Source organism: Zootoca vivipara, chromosome 5 (assembly GCF_965207765.1).
Source record: "Zootoca vivipara chromosome 5, rZooViv2.hap1.1, whole genome shotgun sequence".
NCBI classification, from domain to species: Eukaryota; Metazoa; Chordata; class Lepidosauria; order Squamata; family Lacertidae; genus Zootoca; species Zootoca vivipara.
In genome coordinates this window covers 10,778,898-10,799,844 of record NC_142588.1, presented here as the reverse complement: position 1 = coordinate 10,799,844, position 20,947 = coordinate 10,778,898, and the positions used below count along the sequence as shown (strand labels likewise).

The 20,947-nt window shown below is 42.8% G+C and overlaps 1 protein-coding gene across 1 annotated transcript in view; it reads left to right on the top strand.

Annotated features, from left to right (window-relative positions):
• The first annotated feature begins 3,519 nt into the window (after positions 1–3,519).
• Positions 3,520–20,947, top strand: part of HELLS (helicase, lymphoid specific) — a 32,798-nt gene continuing 15,370 nt past the window's right edge. The window contains exons 1-8 of the mRNA XM_035137841.3: positions 3,520–3,655; positions 4,652–4,773; positions 10,460–10,582; positions 11,940–11,996; positions 14,912–14,942; positions 15,036–15,100; positions 18,625–18,666; positions 19,143–19,367. Of these exons, the coding sequence (XP_034993732.1) occupies positions 3,610–3,655; positions 4,652–4,773; positions 10,460–10,582; positions 11,940–11,996; positions 14,912–14,942; positions 15,036–15,100; positions 18,625–18,666; positions 19,143–19,367 (711 nt within the window). The 5' untranslated portion in view covers positions 3,520–3,609. The remainder of the gene's footprint in view (positions 3,656–4,651; positions 4,774–10,459; positions 10,583–11,939; positions 11,997–14,911; positions 14,943–15,035; positions 15,101–18,624; positions 18,667–19,142; positions 19,368–20,947) is intronic.

Here is a 20,947-nt window from a genome sequence, read left to right as displayed (position 1 = left end):
CAGAATCCTAGAATTGGACAGGATCCTGAGGGTCATCAAGTTTATCCCTCTGCAACGGCAGGGATATGCAGCTGTCCCATATGGGGATCGAACCTGCAACCTTGGCGTTGTCAACACATCACTCTAACCAACTGAACTATTCTTTTTACATCTTAAGTTTGCATACCCACCTATTGTAGCTGCAAAGGCAAGTTGGGGGGGTGGAAGCACGTTATCGGTTGATTTGACTGCAAGTTTATATTCTGATTAATCAACTTCATTGTTTGGCTGGAATAATCTGGTGTGTTTTGATCTGGGCTGATTCTGAACCCCATCATATCTCTCCCCACATTGGTGTCCGTAGCCAGACTGCAGCACAGGCGTGTGTTAACCTTCTAGTGAGTTTGGTGCCCAGAAACCAAGAGCTGCCAGTGGTGATTCAGTATCCCAATCAGATCTTTTCTGCCACAATACTTTATGGAGCAATCTTACATTCAAATTAGGCAAAGTGTACAGTATTGCAATTGGAAATAAGCCTCTGCAAGCCTGTGAATATGTCCACAGCGCTACACTGTGTATCTGCACAGCTGGTTCAACTCCTCTACTGTAGTGGTCAAAATTGCATTGAGATGTGGGCAGGATTGTGGGGCAGCAGATACATGCTAAAATCTGCACCTTTTCAGATCTTGAACCTGCCTCTGACATGAGGCAATGTAAGTTAGAAGTCATCTACCGAACATAATGGAAAGCCAAAAACCACCTCTGCCCGAGACACATGATCAAATACAATAGGGTGACAAGCGATATACAAGTTACACACTAATTAAATACAGCCACGCTGGCCAGTTAATAATAATAATAATAATAATAATAATAATAATAATAATAATATTTTATTATTAATTATACCCTACCCATATGGCTGGGTTTCCCCAGCCACTCTGGACGGCTTCCAACAAAATATTAAAATACGATGGTTTAGAAGGAAACTAAATCCAAATTAGGGCAACGGACTTATTCGGCCAACCAAAACGTGACAAGACAGCGTATAGGTTCTCCAGAACTCTTCACCAGACTAGATAAGCCAAGTGGAGGAAGGATAAAGTTTGCTGATGGAATCCTTAAATGAAACAGGTTGGGAAGCAGATAGCAAATATTCAGATGAGACCAGGTTGGGTGCTGTGCAGGTTTGGGAAGGCAAAACACAATGGTTTATTACCCATCTTTAGAAAAACCAAAATCTTATATGCATGTAATTATATTTCCATAACTTCCAACAAGGGACCCAGGTGGCGCTGTGGGTTAAACCACAGAGTCTAGGGCTTGCTGATCAGAAGGTCAGCGGTTCAAATCCCTGCGATGGGGTGAGCTCCCATTGCTCGGTCGCAGCTCCTGCCCACCTAGCAGTTCGAAAGCACGTCAAAGTGCAAGTAGATAAATAGGTACCGCTCCAGCGGGAAGGTAAACGGGGTTTCCATGCGCTGCTCTGGTTTGCCAGAAGCAGCTTTGTCATGCTGGCCACATGACCCGGAAGCTGTCTGCGGACAAACGCCGGCTCCCTCGGCCTATAGAGCGAGATGAGCGCCGCAACCCCAGAGTCGGACATGACTGGACCTGATGGTCAGGGGCCCCTTTACCTTTAACTTCCAACATTTCTCCGATGAAAATAGGGATATCCTCCCCCTCAAAAAAACAAAAACAAAAAACAGAAAACTTGTAACTTTAAATATTCTCAAAGGATAAGCTTCTGTAGACTAGATTCCACTTCATCAAACTGTTACCCGCAGCTGGCAGGGGGCAACAGTGGATTTTTGGAGGAATGGCACCAAACTGCAATGAAATGCAAAAAAAGGGGGGGGGAAGGGGGTGATTGTGACAATTGAGGTAAAACTCAAGATAAAGCAACTATTCACAGCTGCACGGGCTGGTGATAAAGTCACCATCCCAAATTTGTTATGTTAATTAACACCTGCAATGAAACTGAGAGCCAACATCTTTATCCAAGCTTCAAAGGATACATTTCCAAGTACTGTAAGCAGCTAAATTAAATTTCTAATTTAGCAGTTTCAGGCTAATCTCCCTCCTTTTGAAATGCAAAGCCGGAGGATGCCCAAGATTTTTAGTGGCAGGGGTCCCTGTCTCTTTAACAAACTGATGGCAGGCAGAAATTCAACAGGAGAAGCTTTACAACCACCTTGGCTTAATCTCCCTGCTTGGAGAGGCTTTCCTTATCTCTGTCTGTTATGCAAACACATGAACTCTGCGAGAGGAAGAAAGTGAAGAAATCTGTAGTTTATGTGAAATGGGAAAGAAGAGGTAAAATGTGCAAGATGGGGAGGGATAAAGATTAATATATTTTTGCAGGGGAAGCCTTAAAATTGCTGTGTATTATTTTACACTAAAAATGGAAATGGATTTATCAGCATTTCTTCCCTTTATTGTGAAGCCTTCACCCTGTACTTGTGAGGAGTGAGGGAACTGCAGTGGTGCAAAGTTAACAGTGGTGCAACTTCCTTTGTTGGTGCAAAGGAAGGTTTACACACTTCTTTCACAGAATCCTAGAATGGGAAGAGACAGCGAACACCCTTCTCATTATCCACCAGGCTTAGGGGAACTGACTGCTTCTAGTGATGGGGCTGGGGGTGTGCTATATTTATTGCAATTATCTGCCTTTTTAAAATATTGCATATCCTGTTTTAATCATGTTTTTATTGCAGTTATCTGCTTGTTTTTAATAGAGCTCCCCCTCTCTATAATCAAAACATATATTTGGAATTTAATTATTTCCCTTCTATCCTTTTAACTGTTCTTATTTTTTAAGCCAGCTATACGCTGCTTGATTGTAAAAAATCAAATCAAATCAAAAACTCTTAAGGCAGTTATTTAATTTTAAACATGCAGCATTTTATTTTTAATTTCGCTTTTGTATCTGGCGACCTGTAAGCACCAGTGATTGTTACTTTCTCCTATGGCAGAACCCCAATATATTTCTAACGTAGCGGTTTTAGGGGAAACTGCATTATTATTGTTGCTACTGTTATTTTAAAACATTTTTAAACACACACATACACACAAACACACACACACAATTGCTACTGTTATTTTTAAGCAATTATATAGAATTGTTTATAAATAACGGTAGCAATAACGCAGTTTCCCCTGAAACCGCTACGTTAGAAATATATTGGGGTTCTGCCATTTCGTCTGCGGACTGCCTCTTCCCCTTTCCTTACAACGCAGGCGAAGGAGGCAAATAGCTCAGCCCGTAGTACAGCATGGAACTCCGAATCCCGGGGTCGCGGGTTCGAGTTCCGACGTTGGACTAAAGAACCCTGCCTCTCGAGGGGGTGGACTAGATGACCCTTGGGTGTCCCTTTCCCCCAACTCCGCAAGGCTTCTCCCGGGAGCCGTCCCCCTCGAGAATCCCGCAGAGCGTCACTCTGTCCTTTCCCTCTGCTATCTCTCTAGGGATTTGTTGACTCGGTAGTTTCCCGCGAAAGTGCCGCTTTTTCCCCCCTCCCCTCTTCTCGCGATATTTGGAAAGCGCGCGGTTTTTTTCTTCCCCGCCCACTTCGCCGGAAAGCGCGGCGAGGCGTTCGAAACCCGGCGCGAGTCAGAAGCGGCGGCGCGATGCCTGTGGAGGAGAACGGCGGAGCCTCGTCCGGGAGCGACGCAGGTGAGGAGCCGCCAAGGGAGGCCGGGTCCGGGGGAATGTTTATTGTGGGCTTGGGTGTCTCCTGAGCATGTGCAGAGTGCTCTCTCCCCGCCTCGCCCCCCCCAGCAGAGAGCCCGGGAAGAAAATCCCAGCAGCAGCAGCAGCAGCGCCCTTTTCACCGCTTATTGTGCCTCCCCCAAGGTTGCCCCAGAGCATGTGCAGAGTGCGCTCCCCACCCCTCCCAAAATAATAAAATAATAATCATAATCATAATAATAATACACACAAAACTCGAGAAACCGTCCAGGCCTCTGGCACCGCCCTTATTTTTTATTTTTTCTCATTTATTGTTCTTTGCACGCCGCCATCGCTTTGACTCGATGGTAGCTTTGGAAGCCAGTAAGAGCTTTATGCGAGAGTGGGGGGGGGGGAGTCAGAGAGGTGAGGAAAAAAATATGGGGTTGGTGTCGGTGGGATTATAACCTCCTTTATGAGGATAAATCGGAGTTTAGCAAAGTAGGGTGCATCTTCCCTTTCCCCCCCCTCCAAAAAACAAACAAACAAACAAGTTTGTAGCACTGTTCCTCAGGCCAAAGTACAACTTAACATGCTGCTACCGGTATTATTTTCCACCTCGTTTCGCTTTGTTGCTGGTGAGGTGATGGGTATCCGTTACTTGTTTGTATTGTTCTTGATGAACGCTGTATTATAAAGAGACAACAACGGGGGACAACAGAAAAAATAGGGAAATAGATGGTGGCAAAGGGGTTGGAGGTCTTTTAAGATAGAGGATTCAGGAGCTAGAACCAGCTAGTAGTGTGTGTGTGTGTGTGAGAGAGAGAGAGAGAGAGAGAGAGAGAGGGAGGTGTGTGTGTTTGTGTGTGTGTGTGTGTGTGTAAAACAAAGAAGCAACAGGTACTGTACCCTCCAGCCTGCTTTATTTTTGTCCAGGGTAAAGTGTGCCCCAGACCCATGTTAGCGGTTCCCTAGCCATGCTTGTCTTGTGTTTTTGTTTAGGACACCTGCAGCAAGACATGGGTGCGGAAGCTGGAGCCACCGAAATCACAGCAGCGATGCTACAGGAGGAGAAGCAGCTTGAGGCAGAAGGAATAGAGAAGGAGAGGCAGATAATGGAGGAGGTAAAGTGTGTTTGCTGCAAGTTGTGCAAGGGGAGTTGTGAGTTTAAGGGATGGGGCATGCAGTTATTAATAAACAATAACTAGAAATCCTTTTACATGTATTTGAAGTATTTGTGCCCTGCCATTCCTTGTAAAATGCTTCTGGGCAGCTCTCAGAATAACCCAAGACATAGACTATGTAATAAACAAGAAACACAGCTTGCATGGAATTAAAAGCAGTCACAGTTGGCTTTGTGACTATGCTGCAGTCCAAACCAAGGAGATATTTAGTTTAGATACTTGTTTCAGCTTGCAGGTTGAAAAATTTGCTGAAGCCATTGAAGTGAGATCCCTGGTACTGGTTTGTTGTAAAATTCCCATAATCACTTAAGAACCCAAGAAGTGCTGGGTCACACCAAAGGCCTGTCATTCAGCATCTGTTTCCCCTGCAGTGGCCATCCAGATGCCTCTGAGAAGTCTGCAAGAAGGGCAATAGGCCTGGTAAATCATCCCCTTAGTTAACACTTGCATGATGGAAATAGTGGGTGATATCTAGGGCTGTGTGCACAGAGCTCGCACAATGGGACTTCCATTTTGTCTCTTCCCCCAACCCTCTGAAGCAGATTTCGAGGGTGTGCAGGGGACCTCAGAGGAGAGATGGGGAAAGTTCCATTGCACATGTTGAATTGGAGCGTTTGATACAGCGTAAAGTTCTAGGTTACTTAAAAGCTTTAAAGAGATTAACATAAAAGTGTAGAATGGAGCACCATCTTGTCCCTTCAAACAGCCCCGTTTACAGCTACCTCTGAATGCTCTTCTGGTGGGTCCACCACACATGCTCCAAGCAGCTTAATTCTTCAAGCCACCCTTGAACTGAGGATTTTGCTCCCTTCCTGTTCAAAGCAGTGAATGTAATAGAGCTGGTTTAGCAATGTGACCATAGTCTTACGCAAGATACAGAACCAGAAAAATAAAATAAAATAATTCCTTCAGTAGCACCTTAAAGACCAACTAAGTTTTTATTTTGGTATGAGCTTTCGTGTGCATGCACACTTCTTTTTTATTTTGTTTCGACTCAGACCAACACGGCTACCTACCTGTAACCAGAAAAATAAAAAAAGAGACATTGTAGGACATTTTTCCAAGGACAAAATTGTCACAGCCTTTCATTTTCTTAAGATGTTTTGGGACATACAGCCGATATAAATAGTCTGTGACCCCTTCTTTTTTGTCTGAAGTGTCTAGTGCTTAATATCAATAAATTTTATGTTATTTCCTTAAGAAAATAGGTTACTCTGATGGTTCCCCTAGTTTCTTGGGCCATTGTCTCCAAGGATGGAGGATATGTTTTAAAGAATGGGAATAAAATGTATGTCATTTGCTGTTTCCCTTAAATTTGAAGCCTAGCTAGTAAGCGTGTGTTCAGATGCATCCTGCTTGCTAGGGCTTCCATCATTTAGATTAAGGACATGTTGGATATCCCTTAGTATAATCTGAAACTTTCAAAAGTCCCTGCATAAATTGAGGCAGCTCTTCCATCATGACTAGTGCTGTCCCAGAAGCTGATGTTGATTTACCCTTGCACTATGGTTGATGTTGTGACCTAGGTACAATTATTGTAAAATACCACATTTCAGATTTAAAGTCAGTCAAGCTGCCTGTTTAATTCTTTGGGGCAAACTCTCTAGAGATCCTTTGAAATAAAATTTGGTTGCGATGAAAGACAACAACAACAACAACATTCATCCCTTTAGAAAGAGGAGGAAAGGGCATCCAACAGCAGCACTAGCTTCTTTCATTTTTTTTTTAAATTTTTTAAAATAAACTTTATTTGGAATTATTTAAAATACACACACTCACAAACATACACATACACGTATGACGTCAAAGTAAAGAAAAACAAAACTAATATAATACAAAAAAAGAAAATAAAGAAAAACCTTATATTCGAAAACAATCACTTAAACAAAGTAAGAATAAGACATAACAGAATCCAAATAATATTTGTAAAGTATCCAAATCATAATTATAACAAAAATTTTAACGTGAGAATCTTAATCATCAAACAGAAGATTTAAAATAGAAGCAAATAATGAATAAACAAATAATGAATAAACAAATCAAATATCTCTTCAGACAGTCATTCATACTCAACCCCCTAATTTATGGACTCTGGTCCAATTCATCTTAACCATTAAATCTGTTACGAGAAACTTAAATACCCTCCCCATACCCTCCACCCTAGTGACTTCCAGTCATTCCTGTATGTTGATTTTCTTTCTTTGTTCTGATGCATGCTTAATGCAATTTCCTCCTACCCCTTAGTTTCCTTGCCCTTCATATCTCTGCCTCAAGATTCGCTCATTTTACCTTATTTTTCATATATGATTCAAAAGATTCCCAATTTTTACCCGCTTTTTCCCTACCCAATCCTTTTGATATCCCATTTCGGATAGCCAAATTCTTATATCCCACTAATTTCGTCAGCCAATCTTTAATATTTGGGATTTTGTCACTTTTCCAATTTTGTGCAATTAGAATTCTGGCGGCTATAGTGCTGTACATTACCAAACATCTATCTTTGGCCTTAATTTCTTCGCCTACCATGCTCAAAAGAAATATCTCCGGTTCTTTCTTAAATGATGTCTTAATTATCTTTTTTAACTCCTTATATACCTCATCCCAAAAATTTCTTATTTTCTTACACCACCACCAGACATGTATAAATGTTCCGATCTCCTCCCCACACCTCCAGCAGGTATTGTTGTTTCCCTTGTATATCTTTGCCAGGCGCACCGGGGTTAGATACCACCTAAATTGCATTTTATAAATGTTTTCCTTCAAATCATAACTAATAACCATTTTAATATCCCTTAACCACAATTTTTCCCAACTTTCATACATTATTGGTTTGCCCACATCCTGCGCCCATTTAACCATTACGTCTTTTGTTAATTCATCTTTAGTTTCCCACTCCAGAATCAATTCATACAATTTTTTAATAAATTTATTTTCCCCTTCCAATATTATTTTCCCAAATTTAGACATTTCCTTTTCGAAACCAATTGTCTTATCTTTTTTAAATCTTTCGTTAATTTCAAAATATTGTAGCCACACATTACAATGTCTTCTAATTTCATTATAATCCTTTAATTTTAAATGTCCATCCCGCTCCTCTATTAATTCATTATACATCGGCCAATTACTTTCCATATTTACTCTTTTAACTGAAATTATTTCTTTAGGTGATATCCACCGTGGTGTCCTTGGTTCCAATATCCCCCTGTATTTTACCCATGTTTTATAAATTGACTTCCTGATGATATTATTCCATAAGGCATTATGTACATTCAGTTTTTCTCTTAATAGGTGCCAATGCCAGCCGAACCCCAGTCCGGCACCCTCCAGGTCCAAAACTTCACTGTCTTTTAGCTCAATCCATTCTTTTAGCCAGAACAGGGCGGCCGCATCGTGGTATAATTTAAGATCAGGTAAATTTAGTCCACCTCTTTCCTTTTTGTCAATTAATACTTTATATCTGATCCTCGGCTTCTTCCCATCCCAAATAAATTTACTGATATCTTTTTTCCAAATCTCGAAGCATTTAGACCCTGCCAAAATTGGTAGGTTTTGAAATAAAAACATCATCATCGGTAACACACTCATTTTAATGATGGAGATCCTACCTAACAGCGAAATTTTTAACTTAGTCCACATTTCCATTTTCCTTTTGATCTCTTTCCAAGTTCTTTCGTAATTGTCTTGAATTAAATTTATGTTGTTTGCTGTCATGTGGATTCCTAAATATTTTATTTTTCTCTTAATTTCAATGCCAGTTACCTCTTGTAATTCTTTCTTTTCTGCTTCTTCCATATTTTTTGTTAAGATACCACTTTTGTTATAATTTATTTTAAATCCGGCTAATTTCCCAAATTCGTTAATCTTTTCCAATGTTTTAGGGATGCTTTTTAGGGGATTTTCGGTGGTGACGATTAAATCGTCCGCATATGCCCTAACTTTATATCTTTTCGCTCCCAATCTGATCCCTTCTATTTCTTTTTCTTCTCTTATTTTCTTTAGCACAACTTCCAGAACTATGATGAATAATAAGGGGGACAGGGGGCACCCTTGCCTTGTGCCTTTATAGATTTTAACCTCTCCAGATGTTATCCCATTTATTACAATTCTTGCCCTTTGATCTTCATATATTGTCCCTATTGCTCTTCTCAGCCTTTCTCCGAGTCCTAGTTCCTCTAATACTTTCTTAAGAAATGCCCACGATACCTTGTCAAAGGCCTTTTCGGCGTCAATTGTTAATATTGCCGCTTGTTTCCCTCTATTACTCTCCAGATATTCAATAATATTAACAATATTTCTGATGTTATCCTTAATCTGTCTGCCTTTAACAAAACCGGCCTGGTTTTCATGTACGATTTCTTTTAGGACTAAATTTAGCCTATTGGCCAGGACTCCTGCGTAGATTTTATAATCATTGTTTAAAAGGGATATGGGCCTATAATTTGCTGGAGATTCCAAATCACTATTCTGCTTAGGTATTAGAGTTATAATTGCGTCTCTCCAGGAATCCGGTGTCCCACCTTTTTCTAAAATCTCATTAATTAATTTTTTCAATGGTGTCATTAATATATCTTCTAATTTTTTATAATATTCTATTGGTAGGCCATCGGGCCCTGGGGACTTTCCAATTTTCATTTTTTGAATTACTTCTCTAATTTCCGACTCGTTTATACTTTCATTCATTTTCCCCATTTTTTCTTTCATAATTTTTGACAATTTGGCATTACTTATATACTCTTCTATTTCCTTTTCGTTTTCGTTTTCTTTCCTATATAAATCTGTATAGAAGTCCTCAAACACTTTCCTTATTTCTTTAGGTCTTTCTACCACCCTCCCCCTTATTTTTAATTTGTTAATTATCCTTTCACTTTTCCTTTTCTTTATTTGCCAGGCGAGTAACTTGCCTGGTTTGTTGGCCCATTCAAAGTGTTTATACCTCCAGAATTGTGCTTCTTTTTCCATTTCTTGCTCTATTAGATTTTCATACTCTAATCTTAAAATTTTAATCTCTTGTTCTATATCATTTTTTTTAAACTTATATAATAATTTCTCCTTCCTTTTTATCTCCTCCATTAACTCTATTTTCTTAATTTCTTTTAATTTCCTTTCAATTTTACTTTGCTGGACGAAATACCCCCTAACCACCGCTTTTCCTGCATCCCATATTGTTTTCAATTCTACCTCCCCGTTACAGTTGAGCTCAAAATATTCCTTCATTAAATCACGTGCTCCCTGTACAACCTTTTCGTTGTGCAGTAGGAAGACATTCATCCTCCACCATTTTTTAAGGCCTATGGCTAAGCTGACAAATGCAAGCTTCCCATACTCTGTTTATCCCTTCTGGTCCCTTTTCCAAAGGCAGGAAATTCAGAGCATAACTACAGCAGGTGCAAAATGAGTAAAAACATGGTTTCTCATCAGGAAACTCTGGGCAGTGTAGTAGTGTGAATTCTCTCAGGTTTAGCACAGCTATATTTCCAATACTTCTTGGGGAAAGCTATAGAAGAGTTGAGTGACCTCGGTTTAATATTGGTTTCCCTTTCTATTGACAATGTGCTGTACATTTTAATGGCTTGCAATATTGCCACACTCAGTTACTGCTGATAATGGGTTCTTGTTTGTCTCCTAGGCTCGCATGTCCTGGGACAGAGACTCAACAGAAATGCGCTACAAGAGGCTTCAACACTTGCTTGAGAAAAGCAACATCTACTCGAAGTTCTTGCTGACCAAAATGGAACAGCAGCAGCTGGAGGTAAGTGCTCTAAAGTGGGAAGTGAAGAAATTAGACTTGTGCGTCTGATAAAGTACATTGAAAAGGTACGCTGATGTGAGCCTCAAGTTCACATGCCTTCCCCTCTGGCCGTGAAGAAGCGTTGAGAACCTTTCGGTTGCATTTATACAGTGGTACCTCGGTTTGCGAACGCAATCCGTTCCGTAGAGGCGTTCGCTCGCCGAAGGCACACTTCTGCACATGCGCGAAGCGCCGATAGAGCACTTCTGCGCGTGCTGCGCAGATCGCTTCTGCGCATGCTCAAACTGCGCAGATAGCCTCTGTGCATCTGAGCGCCGCGGAACCCGGATGTAAACACTTTCGGGTCCGCGGCGTTTGTAAACGGAGGCGTTTGTAAACCGAGGTAGGTGTAAACCAAGGTTCCACTGTAATTAGCCACAGTTTGTTTTTTCTGAATTGAACAATGGTTAATTTTAAATATTGTTTGCTTGAAACAAGCCTTCAAACAATGGGTTATGAAGCGTGGCTTATTGCAGCAAACCATGGTTAATACCGGTATTAACCAAAGTTTAGAACTCATGCATTGATGCAGTTCTGAGGACATCTTAGCCCAGCCATTGAGAGGTATCAGTAGCATTTTGGACACTCAGCATTCATCATAATAAAAACAAAGCTATTTCTATATTTGGCCTCCTTTTTTAATTGTGTAGACTCTTGAAAGTTCAATTCTTACACATAATTTCAACAGCATTTATTTAACACTGTCTCTGAAAGTTGCAAGACAGTACATGAAGCGGGGTACATTTAGAGTGTTGTTTTAAGCTTTTAACAAGTCTGCTATAAGGTCATTTTAAGAATGGAGATAGAATGGTTTGTTTCCCAGTATCACATTTAAATATGTTAAGTTCATTTTGCTGTACAAACATTCCCTTCTTTCAGATACCCACCGGCCAGCACTATTTCCTCCAGTATTTACAGAATATACAGTATGTAGATGCAGTGTCTCAAAATGCCACAGTAGTGGTTAAGGCGTAAAACATGCTTGCCTCTTAGTGTAAAGAAATAAAAGGAAACAAATTCTTACTTGCAGAATGGATGTTTCACAGCCATTCGGTGACAAGTGGAATATTTCCTTAACTTGGTGGCAGCTTTCAGATTTGGACCCTGGATATAAACATGTCAACATAAAATGCCCGTATTGAGGAGTTTAGATTCTTTTTACTTGCCGTTAATAAAATTGGTAAATTGTTGTGTGCTTTTCAACCTTGTTCTTAGGGCGGATTGGACATTTAAATCTGTTGCGGTATTTTTCGTCCCAGTTTTAAAATGCTTGAGAGATTTGGTGGATAGAAACGTGTATTCTTTTTCTTTCCTTAAGGAGCAAAGAAAGAAAGAAAAGCTAGAAAAGAAGAAAGCATCACCAAACACTACAAAGGTAAAATAATTTTCTTTAGGGAAAGATTTCTTTGGTGATAGTGGGAGAAAGTTAAGTCCCTGGTTGAAGGAGATAAGAGTGCCTTGGTTACCCAGGTGGACAATGGGTAATTTGATCCTGTTGTTTCTTTTGGAAAAACCACTGGGGGCTGGAGGAGTCCATAGCCTGTGGGTATTGCTTCTTCTAACTATTCCTGGGTTTGAAGTTTGTTGCTGTAGCTGGACTGCTTTCTTAACAGCTTTGGTTGGCTATAAACCATCAGCTGAAAGACGGAGAGACTGCTATTTGAAGACTTCTAGATATGTTCTGTGTGGGGCTGGCTTGAGAAATAAGTATTACTGAAACCCTTTGGCTATCCAGCATTGGTCATGCACAAGAGTAGACTCTGCTTAACAGATTCCCCCCCCCCAATGAATCTGGGGACACTTTTCTACTTCAATTGATTTTGTATGGGGACTGATTTGTAAATCCGGGGACTGTCCCCGGGAAACGGGGATGTCTGGTAACCATACCGTGTTTCTCATATTTTAAGGCATCCCTACAAAATAAGGCATGGCAGGATTTCCAAGGGTTGGTGAAATATAAGGCATACCTTGAAAATAAGCCGTACCGGCTTGTGGTGGGAGGAAAAGGAAGATGTCTCCTCAGAACCGGATGCTGCTGCCACATGCAGCTCCGTCCGAGTGGGAGCCGGCAAGAGCTGCAGCACACCCGGCTGGACCCACAGCTCAAGCCGCGAAAAGCCCCGGCAGCTGGCAGGCAGCTGCACCAAAAGGGCGCCAAAGGGGCACGTAATGGCTGGTGTCCAGCTGAGCGCGGCAGCCAGGAGCTCCATGCAAGGCGGCAAAAGCTTCCTCTCCTCCTCTTCTTGCAGAACCAGCGAGACTATTGCCTAGAGTGGCAGCAGGCGCGTGGTGCCACTCTAGGCAGGCGTCTTGCTGGTTCTGCAAGAAGAGGAGGAGAGCTCCATCCCCGGGAAGGCGCCCGCTTCCGCCCGCCCGCCCTGCTGGCCATGCCGAGTGTTCCCTGCCCTGGCAGCACAACAAGCACTAAAAAGTGTGGGGGCCACCTGCCTCACCCCTCTCTGCCTCCTGCTAGCTTGACCCGGGAGCTCCTTGGGGACACATGGAGCCATGGGAGGAGGAGGGGAGAAAGAGAAAGAGAAGAGAGCCCAAGGAAATGGAGGTGATGATAGAGGAGGAGGAGGAGGAGGAGGAGGAGGAGGAGGAGGAGGAGGAGTGGTGGTGGGGCTGCGAGAAAAGAAAAGAGGCACAAGGTTGTGCCGGGGTTATCTGTTTTCACTGGAGAGGAGCAGGGAGGGTGGTGGTGGGAGTGAAACGGAAATCACGGGGGGGGGGGAGATCGCGACTGTTTTCCAACAACCCAACTAGAAAGTGGGGAGGTGTGCGTGCACAGTTTTTTGTGGTGATGGTGGGGGAGAGACATTCCCCAGGCAGCTTGGCTTGGGGCCGGTGGCGGAAGCGATAGCAGTAGCAGCAACAACAACATACAGTAATAAGGGACTTAACACCACAGACCAAGTCTGCTTCTCTCTCTCTCTCTCTCTCTCTCTCTCTCTCTCTCTCTCTCTCTCTCTGTGTGTGTGTGTGTGTGTGTGTGTCTTCTCCCCTGCTGGGTGATCTCTTCCTTTCGCCAGCGCGCTTCCCCATCTCTGTCTTTTCCCCTGATCAGAGTGGGTCGCTGAGAAGGTCTCCCTGGTGGCCGTAGTTTCCCCCCTCCCTTCCCGAAACCAAGGCGATTTTGAGGGTGAGCGGAAAAGGTGGTTTGAGGTGGATCCCAGCCAAGGCAAGGCGGCCGTGCTGAGTATTCAGCTGCCCGAACAGCCGGCCAGGGTTTCTGTTTTCTGGTTTTGCCTCCCTTTTTGGGTGTGTGCGGGATCTTGCCCGCTGCGCCTTACAAGAAGGCTGTTTACCAAAGGGAAAAGGGGGGAGCTGCACCTGACGAGCTGCTGCTTGCAATTGCAGCAGATGAAGATGCAGGCACTCGGTGCAGGGTCCGAGAGTGAAAATGGAAGTCCCAAGCTGGCGTGGGGCGCTGGAGGGATCCTTGAACCAAGGCGCCAGAAAGGCTTAAGACGGCCCTGCTGGCAGGAGCCGTGTTGCGCGAAGTTCAAGGCTTGTTGGGCTGAAAACATTGAGCTTGCACGGTATGCATGCAATGCTATTCTGTGATGCAGGAAAAGTTTGTGAAAAGCATGCTTTTATCATGCTTGTTTGGGCTTTGTTCTGCTGCTTTTGATCTCAGAAAACTTTCACTTTGTGCATGTTTAATGCAAGCTTTAATTGCATGCAATTGCTCCCCCTCAGTGTGCTTTTGCTTGGTGCAAAAGTACAATATTTATGCATGGTTTACCATACTTAATTAAAAAATAAGACATCCCTTGAAAATAAGCCATGGTGTGTTTTTTTGAGGAAAAAATAAATATAAGACATGTCTTATAATATGAGAAACACGGTAGAGTAGACCCATTAAAATTAGTGGGCTCGGGTAACTTGGGTCCATTGATATTAATTGGCCCTACTCAGAGTGTAATACTAGGTTTTTAATTTTGTTTGCATTTTATTTTTTAAAAAGGTCAAATACTGTTTGATACAGTGAAGCAATATTTATTTTAAAACATTTATATTAAAGAGAGACCCTGATGTGTACATAAAATTCTGTTGCAAATGCTGGTATGTTCTCTAGTTTCTGACCATAGTGCAATACACTTGTAGTGAGATTTTTTTTATTTTTTTGAAGATCATTGGAGCAACTGCCTATAACCTTTTGCACTAAAGTATACTTTGGAAATAGTTTGTAAGATAATAGAGAATTGTTTGCAGCAGTGATTTCATTATCATTCGTATATAAAATATAAGCTTGTTAATGGTTTTGTCCTAAATGCTTTGCTTCAGAATGAAAATGATGGAAGAGAAGGCAAATTGGGTAAGACTTATCAAATTCTTTTAAAAAAAAACCTGTTGTGTTTTTGCTGTTAAAAGTTCAGCTGCTGATTCCTGTCCAATATTTTTTTTGCAGCTGGAAAAAAGAAGAGAGAGAGAGAAGACGAAACCTACAATATTTCGGAAGTCATATCGAAAGAGGTAAACAGCTAGGGTGAAAATCCACCAAGGTCATTGAGTGATTTTCACGGTTACGTAGAGATTTGATCTAACCTTTTTCCTGATGCAAATCTGTCCAGTAAACAACTCTGAATTTTTAGTTAGGCAGTATCTTGACAATATTTGTTTTAAAGGCATAATGAGTTGAAAGGGGAACCCATGTTATCAAGGAGAACAGGAAAAGTTTTCAGTGGATATCACCATTTATCTTAATACTGTACAAGGTACTGCTCCTGGTCCATTCTGATTTGGGTAGAAGAGCTGGCATTCTTAAAATACAGGCATACCTGGGATTTGATCCAATGACCTCAGGAGGTAGTGTCTGTACCTGGAGGAAGCCTAAAATGCCATTTTGTTTCTTCCTGCTACCTGCATGCATGGGCATGTTCCCAGGCAGCGCAACAGGATGTTGAAGCTATGAACGGCCTGGGCATGCCTCCATGTCAAGGCCTCCCTTGCTATTCCCTGCATCTTGGAGCTACTTAAGCAGAGAGAGAATAGTGGATATGGGAAATGTACACAGATCACCTGTTCCCCTTCTGGAGAAGATAAAAACATCTTGGGAGAAAGTGACTGCTTCCAAGAGATTCTGGAGGCAAGGTTCCTTCATTGGTTTCTTGTCTCTCCTGGTAGCTTCCCAGTTCTTGTCCTGCCTTCAACAGGAGAGAAAGTGTTTGGATGCTGTGCAACCTCTCCTGGGCCTTGTACCCTTTTTGGCTTTTCGTTCTCAACATGTCCCCTGCGCCAGGGCAGGTAATCTCCGAGAAGGAAAGATAGGAGCCCAAATTTTGTTTGCTTGATTGCAGAGAGGTTGAGCAGAGGGGTCCAGTATCTGCAAACCTGGTAGAGGAGAGCAGATTCAATATGCATTCCCTTCTAGGAAGCTTTCACCTTCAAATCTATGGTCCTCGAGAAACCATGCTGGAGGTCCGCAGGGCCCTTTGTCCGAAGTGTGGCTGCTGATGGCAGGTGCCTTGCCTATTATCTGGCCCTTCACTGGATAGCTCAGTTGGTTAGAGCACGGTGCTGATAATGCCAAGGTTGCAGGTTCGATCCCCACATTGGGACAGCTGCAAATTCATTCCTGCATTGCAGGAGGTTGGACTAGATAATCATCTTTATTTGCATTAGCCACTAGCCATAGCGATAGGATAGAATAAAATAAAATGAAATGTACTGAAGTTAGAGGTAAAAACTTAAGTATACAAAATACATTTTGGAGGTTTAAATCAATAATCAAATAATAGATCTTACTTTAATCGCCCCCACTAAAAACCCTGCAGTTTTTGCTGTCACCTAATCATCTTGATCTAAAAGAAAGGACACCATAGCAATGGTTGAGCGACCCAGCATGGACAATAATAGAGGGGCAATAATCTCGCTTCTAAATCTTTATAAAGAGTGCAAGCCAGAAGCACATGAGCCACGGACTCAATACTGCCTTCTCCACAGGGACATAACTGTTTTTCCAGTGGAATTTTTTGAAATCGACCCTCAAGTACAGCCAAAGGCAGTATATTCAATCTTGTGAAGAGGAAAGCACATCTGTATTTTGGAATTGTTAAATTTCGCAAATAGGGAATTATTTGCTTTACTGAAGCCCAGTGTTAGTAACAGTTGTGGTGATAAACCAGAAAAGTAAAGCTTTTGGTTGACAATTTTAGTCCAAGCGCTTTCATGACAACCTTGCAATACCAAGGGTAGTAGACCAGTGGGGTTTAAATTTAGGCGAAGCCAATAATTAAATGTCCTACGCCAAATCTGTAATTCAACAGAGGGGAGGTTAGCCTCTAAGCGCAATGAAGCATTTGGAACACAGGATGGAACAGGGGAAAAAATGCCCTATATAAAACGGTAGGATCGCTGCGGAGTAGGGGTACAGGAGTGCTAATGGTGCTTTATTTTTCTCATTAGTCTTCTTGCACCTGCCCTCACTGGCCACAGGCAGATGCAAGTAAGCAAATTCCACAGTAGAGTTGGCTTCACTTGCAGAACAGGTTTTTCCGACCCCTTTAAAACACTCTGCTTATCAGGAGATGTCTTTCCAGCAGCTGTAACCACACTGGCAGCAGCAATAACCGCTTCAGGCGGCACAAGAAAACCGATGGTACTTGACTCCTCATGCTGTTCTCTTCCACTGTTTGTATTTCTGAGAGCACTTGGAAAGACAGGGTTCGGAGCCCTTTAGGCCAGAGCTTTCCAATCTGTGTGTCACGACAAACTAGTGTGTCGGCCGCAGGGTGTCATATGAGTGTTCCCCAAACTCCTCCTGGGGCTGGAAAGGGTTTAGTAGTTGAACCTCCGGTTTGCTAGTAAAACTGAATTACCGTGTCGCGAAATGCTGCGTGTCTAAAAAGTGTGTCACCAATGTGTAAAGTTTGGAGAACTCTGCTTTAGGCCTTCTTACAAACAGGCACAAGCCCTTCTCATTGGAGGTTTAGAATCTGTTCCATATTTGCAGACCAGGCAGTCTGCTTTGTCTGGTGTTCCTGGACTTCTGGTGGGCACTATTGTCTTGTTGTCCTTCTACCTCAGGGGGTCAGCAAACTTTTTCAGCAGGGGGCCAGTCCACTGTCCCTCAGACCTTGTTGGAGGCCGGACTATTATTTTGAAGGGGGGGAAATGAACAAGTTCCTATGCCCCACAAATAACCCAGAGATGCATTTTAAATAAAAGCACACATTCTACTCATGTAAAAACACACTGATTCTCGGACCGTCTGCAGTTCGGATTTAGAAGGCGATTGGACCTCTCCAGCGGTCCTCCAGTGTGCACCCCTGCCAAGTGAAGTGAGGCAGAAGTCCTTCTGATCAGTGTCTTTTTTAGTGTTCTAAACAACACTAAACACTTTATGGACCATAAAGAAGGCTGATCGCCAAAGAATTGATGCTTTTGAATTATGGTGCTGGAGGAGACTCTTGAGAGTCCCATGGACTGCAAGAAGATCAAACCTCTCCATTCTGAAGGAAATCAGCCCCGAGTGCTGCATTTTCATGTGTGGTTTTTTTAAAAAAAACGTTTGGATTTTAATAGTCATTTTTACTCTGTTTTGTAGGCTGCCCAGGACCATATAAATTTAGTAAAAAATAACAATGCACTCCTCCCTCCCCAGATTTTGGCTAAAGCTTAATGAAATTTTGCTTCCATGATCTAGGTTAGGGGCACAGTGTCCCATAGGAAGACAAACACTTTGACAAAAGTATTGGCTGGATGTGGTGAGTGATGAACACCCACATTCCTTCTGATTTTTTGCTAACTGGCATCGTGAGTGCTCGCATGGAGTAAATATTTTAGATGTGCATTGCATGCTCATCATTGTTTCTATATATTATATATGGATGGAGTGTATGAATTATATTCATGTGTTAAATGTGTATGCCCTTCATTTCCTGCCATCTGGCCTTTTAATATACTTTTTTGTTAATGCACTGTGGATTTTTATGTTGAAAAGTTCATTTTAAGTTGTCCGCGAATGATTTCAGTGTTGTACTCTCTCTTTTTGGTAGGAAATATTGTCGGCAGCAAAGAAAAGCAGAGTTGAAAATCAGGTATATCAACTTTGCTTAAATCTTGTTTGTAAATATTAATTGCCTTGGAGATACACGTTTCGTATCAGCGCCTCATGTTTTGGTACATAAATGAGCTTGGCACAGCAGCCTTTTATTTGTTATATAGCAAAGAAAAGTAACTAGAGGAGAATCTAAACTGGATTATTTTTAAGCTATTTGGTCTAAATAGATGTCAATACAACAGAGAAAGGAACATAGGAACCCCCCCCCCCCCAGTTTGATTTGTGGAGAGAATATATTTTGGAAGATTAGGATAAAGTGACATTTTGATGGCTTGGATTGTGATGCTAAGAGATGCAGCGCATGAACTCATGCCTATTATTCCCCCTTTGTCTGTTTTAGTTTTCCTTCTCCCCTTTTGAATCATAATGTTTGATGTCGTTTGTATTTTGCCTTTATTTATAAAATCATAGCAAGTTTATGAAATAATTGTCTATGAAATAATTGTCCTGCAGAATGAAAGTTCTCCTCCAAAACTATGTGCAGAAGAACTCCAGAATAACGGGGACTCAAATAGCATAATCAAGGACAGATTGGCACAGGCGGTGCGTAACACTGCCAAGCAGTTCATCGACCCAGTACGGAAATTTAACGGGCAACCCGTGCCTTTTCAACAACCCAAGCTCTTCACTGGAGGGATAATGAGGTGGTACCAAGTTGAGGGCATGGAATGGCTTAGGGTAAGGATTTAACTCGACTCAAAAACGTATTCGTTGTGTTATAGAAGAGCAAAAGAAGCCATGTTTCCAGTTGGCTAGATCTTTGGTGCTGTCGCTTGTAATTAGCAAGTACTTGTGATACTGATCTCAAACATTAGTCTGATCCAAAATCAGTCATACTGTATGTGGAATAGATCCATTGAAGGCAGTGGGCTTAATTTCAATGGATCTACTCTGAATTTGACTTAGCTGGATAAAAAGGACCCCCAACTATGGGGTTGTGGCGCTCATCTCACTTTCAGTCTAGGGATCCGGTGTTTGTCCACAGGCAGCTTTCTGGGTCGTGTGGCCAGCATGACTAAACCGCATCTGGCGCAATGGAACACCGTAACGGAAACCAGAGCGCACGGAAACGCCATTTACCTTCCCACCGCAGCGGTACCTATTTATCTACTTGCACTGGCATGCTTTCGAACTGAGCTGGGACAGAGCAATGGGAGCTCGCCCCATCCCGGGGATTTGAACCGCCAACCTTCCAATCAGCAAGCTGAAAAGGCTCAGTGGTTTAGAGTGCAGCGCCACCCGCGTCCCTTTTTAGCTGGATATCACCCATTGGCTTAGCTTTTTCTGTTCCATAAGCTCCTTAAATCTGCCTGTGACAAACAACACTTTAGCAGTGGAGAACTTGGGCACTGTGGGTGTCGGGACCTTCCTACAGGGAACCTCCCCCTCTCCTGTTCACCAGCTCTTCGCCCAGTGAGAGCAGCAGCAGCGGGTCAGGTGGGGGGAATGAGGAAGTTAGTGGGCTGGAGGAGTCAGGGCTCGGCTATGCTAGAGAGCCATTGCAACGCCCTGACCAACAGGTGGAGGGGAACAGGCAGTCCCTTCCGGCGCCCAAATTAAGGCGTGCCACCAAACGTAAGGTCGGGAGGAGGCGTTTCGGGGTGCCCAAACTCTTATGCTAGGCATGCAACAGGAAACATCCACTCCCGGATTCTGCGGGAGTGACTGCGAAGTCATGTTTTCTGCTATCTCTGCACTGTAAATACTAGGCACAATAAAACTTAAAGACGGAGCGGGCTTGGGCGTCTTTACTCGAGAGTAGCCGCAACAGCACCATTACAGTGGGGCTCTGTGCAAGGGCAAAATTTGCCGCCCCCCCTCAGCCCTTGAGCTGCCTTCCCAAAGGCAGATAAAGAGGTGCTGGGCTTGGGGAACCCAAAACTGCAAAAACACTAACTAGGCTTTGGGAAGCAAGAGGGAGGATTCTAGGACCCTTCCCAAAGTATGCACACAATGCTCACACTGCCCTAAATCCGCCTCTAACTTGACCACAATTAATGCACCATTACCCATGATGCCTAAGAACAAGCATCCCTAAACTTCGGCCCTCCAGATGTTTTGGACTACAATTCCTATCATCCCTGACCACTGGTCCTGTTAGCTAGGGATCATGGGAGTTGTAGGCCAAAACATCTGGAGGGCCGCAGTTTGGGGATGCCTGCCTAAGAAGCTTTTAACTGAGGTTTGATGGTAGTGCCTGGTTCCATTTCCGGCAGATGCTGCTTCTAGAGCCTTGGATATTGAGTAAATGGAAACTG